General features: G+C 50.2%; 1 protein-coding gene across 1 annotated transcript; it reads left to right on the top strand.

Moving 5' to 3' along the window:
- Window positions 577–1357, top strand: LOC8059584. Its single transcript, XM_002453844.2, has one exon. The coding sequence runs from the start codon at window positions 836–838 to the stop codon at window positions 1043–1045; it is 210 nt and encodes a 69-aa protein (XP_002453889.1). The 5' UTR covers window positions 577–835; the 3' UTR covers window positions 1046–1357.

Here is a 1970-nt window from a genome sequence, read left to right as displayed (position 1 = left end):
ACAAGAACAAATAAGAGAATACACCTAAGTGGTGGCGACAAGGAGGGACTACCGAGGGAGAGAGAAAAGAAGGTTGCGGGGTTGCGGTAGAGTCCGGTTGCAGGAGTGCTCTATAATGGTTTTAGGAGGTGATTTGCAAATGGCGAGCTGATATATTTGATTGTGGTTTAATTATATAAAAGGCAAAGTGTTTTTGTACAAAAGCTACACAGACATGTGTCACCAGGTTGAGAAGCTACCAAAACTCCAAATGGTACTTTGCGAGAAGAATGGAGTGGGTTTAATCGACCCTGATCTGTATTTCTCGTCCAGTTTTTGTACTATTAGCTAATTTATTGCGAGAGAAAAACGTCACATATAATAAATTAATCTCGTTGTTTTTTTAAAATGAAATGCTCTGTGACGCTCCCTCGAGAACGGCACTGGTGGCGCAGCGCTCGAGACGAACGCACGTAGCGCCGTTCGCGTGACCCCCGCTCCCTCCCGCAACGGTAGGCTCGTTTCGTTTCCGCTGACTGGTGGGGCCAGTCCGGCCAGAGCCAGGGGCGAGCTGCGACCGCGAGCGTATTCGGCGGCAGATGACCGAGCCCATGCCCCGGCTGGCATCCGTCGGTGGGCGGTGTGCGGTGGGGCCAAGGCATCGTGTTCCTGACGACGGCTGCCGCACTCTACTCCTTCCTTCCTTCCTTCCTTCCCACACGTCACTTTTTCCCGTCGTCTCTCTCCTTGCGCGTCGATAAACCACGCACACTCCTCTCCCAGTCCCCCCCTTCTCCACGCCCCCTGCTCGACTGCTCCCGTGATCTGATCTGATCTGATCGGCGATCAACTCGGCATGGCGGACTGGGGCCCCGTGGTGGTGGGCGTGGTGCTCTTCGTGCTGCTGTCGCCTGGCCTGCTCTGCGAGCTCCCGGGCACGCACCGCCACGTCGACTTCGGCGGCTTCCACACCAACGGCAAGGCCATCTTCGTGCACACCCTCATCTTCTTCGCCGCCTTCACCATCCTCACGCTCGCGCTCCACGTCCACATCTACACCGGCTAGTACTAGTCTATATGTATGTGTGGTGGTCGATCTGGGACTTGCAGAGGTCAGATCAGAACCAGATCGGATCATGCCGTCGTTGCTGCTCTTGTTCCTCTTCAACTCGATCGATTCGACAAGTGCTTGTACTGCCTTCCTCAATCCTAGCTATTATTACTCATATCTATCATGTAAAGGCCATATGGCCGTCGGTCTGTAGCTAACGCTTGCAGGAACTAGTGCCTGCCCTTTTAATCGAATCTGTTGGTTGGTTGGTTGGAGCAAATCTATTAGTATTTGCTGGTTAATTGATTGGTAGCGCTTTTTTGTTCATTCCGATTTCCGATCCCTTGTGTGTTTCTCCTCGCGTGTTCCAATTCCGTGCTAGTACTAGTAGTGCTGCTACTCCCAGCTTATTTCCGTCTCTCGATCCGCAGCAACAGCAGGTAGTAGCTGCCTCCAAGGGACGATCACTCGAACCTCGATAGTTGGTCGTCAGGGTGCCTGGTGTTGGTCGAATCCGTCAGTGCACATATGTACTTTGTGTACTGAATTAAACGAATTTTACATCTTAATTTATTTTAATAATCTATGAAAAGTATAAATACGACTGTATCCAAACAGCCCTGTACTTATGCTGATGCTAGAAAACAGTGTTCATTGATTTTTTTTTTTATGAGAGAAAAAAAAAATACAATTCCAATCCTGATGTTCATGTGCTCTGGATTCTTAACGAACCTGATGCTGATGGCTTCAGGAAGTGCTAAAGCTACAAACATGAGAATCCTTGCGAATTTAATTACGATCTCATCTCCGGCAAGCAGACGACGGTGATCTCCTTGATCCGACTGATGAGTGTGTCTGTTTGCTCAGTGAGCGTGTGTCTGTTTGCTCACCTCTGACCTCTCCTGTGCCGTTGAGGAGGAAATGGCATCCGTCGGTTTGG

Source organism: Sorghum bicolor, chromosome 4 (genome assembly GCF_000003195.3).
Source record: "Sorghum bicolor cultivar BTx623 chromosome 4, Sorghum_bicolor_NCBIv3, whole genome shotgun sequence".
Lineage (NCBI taxonomy): Eukaryota > Viridiplantae > Streptophyta > Magnoliopsida > Poales > Poaceae > Sorghum > Sorghum bicolor.
The sequence above is the reverse complement of the archived record's forward strand: the minus strand, read 5'-3'. Positions and strand labels throughout refer to the sequence as shown.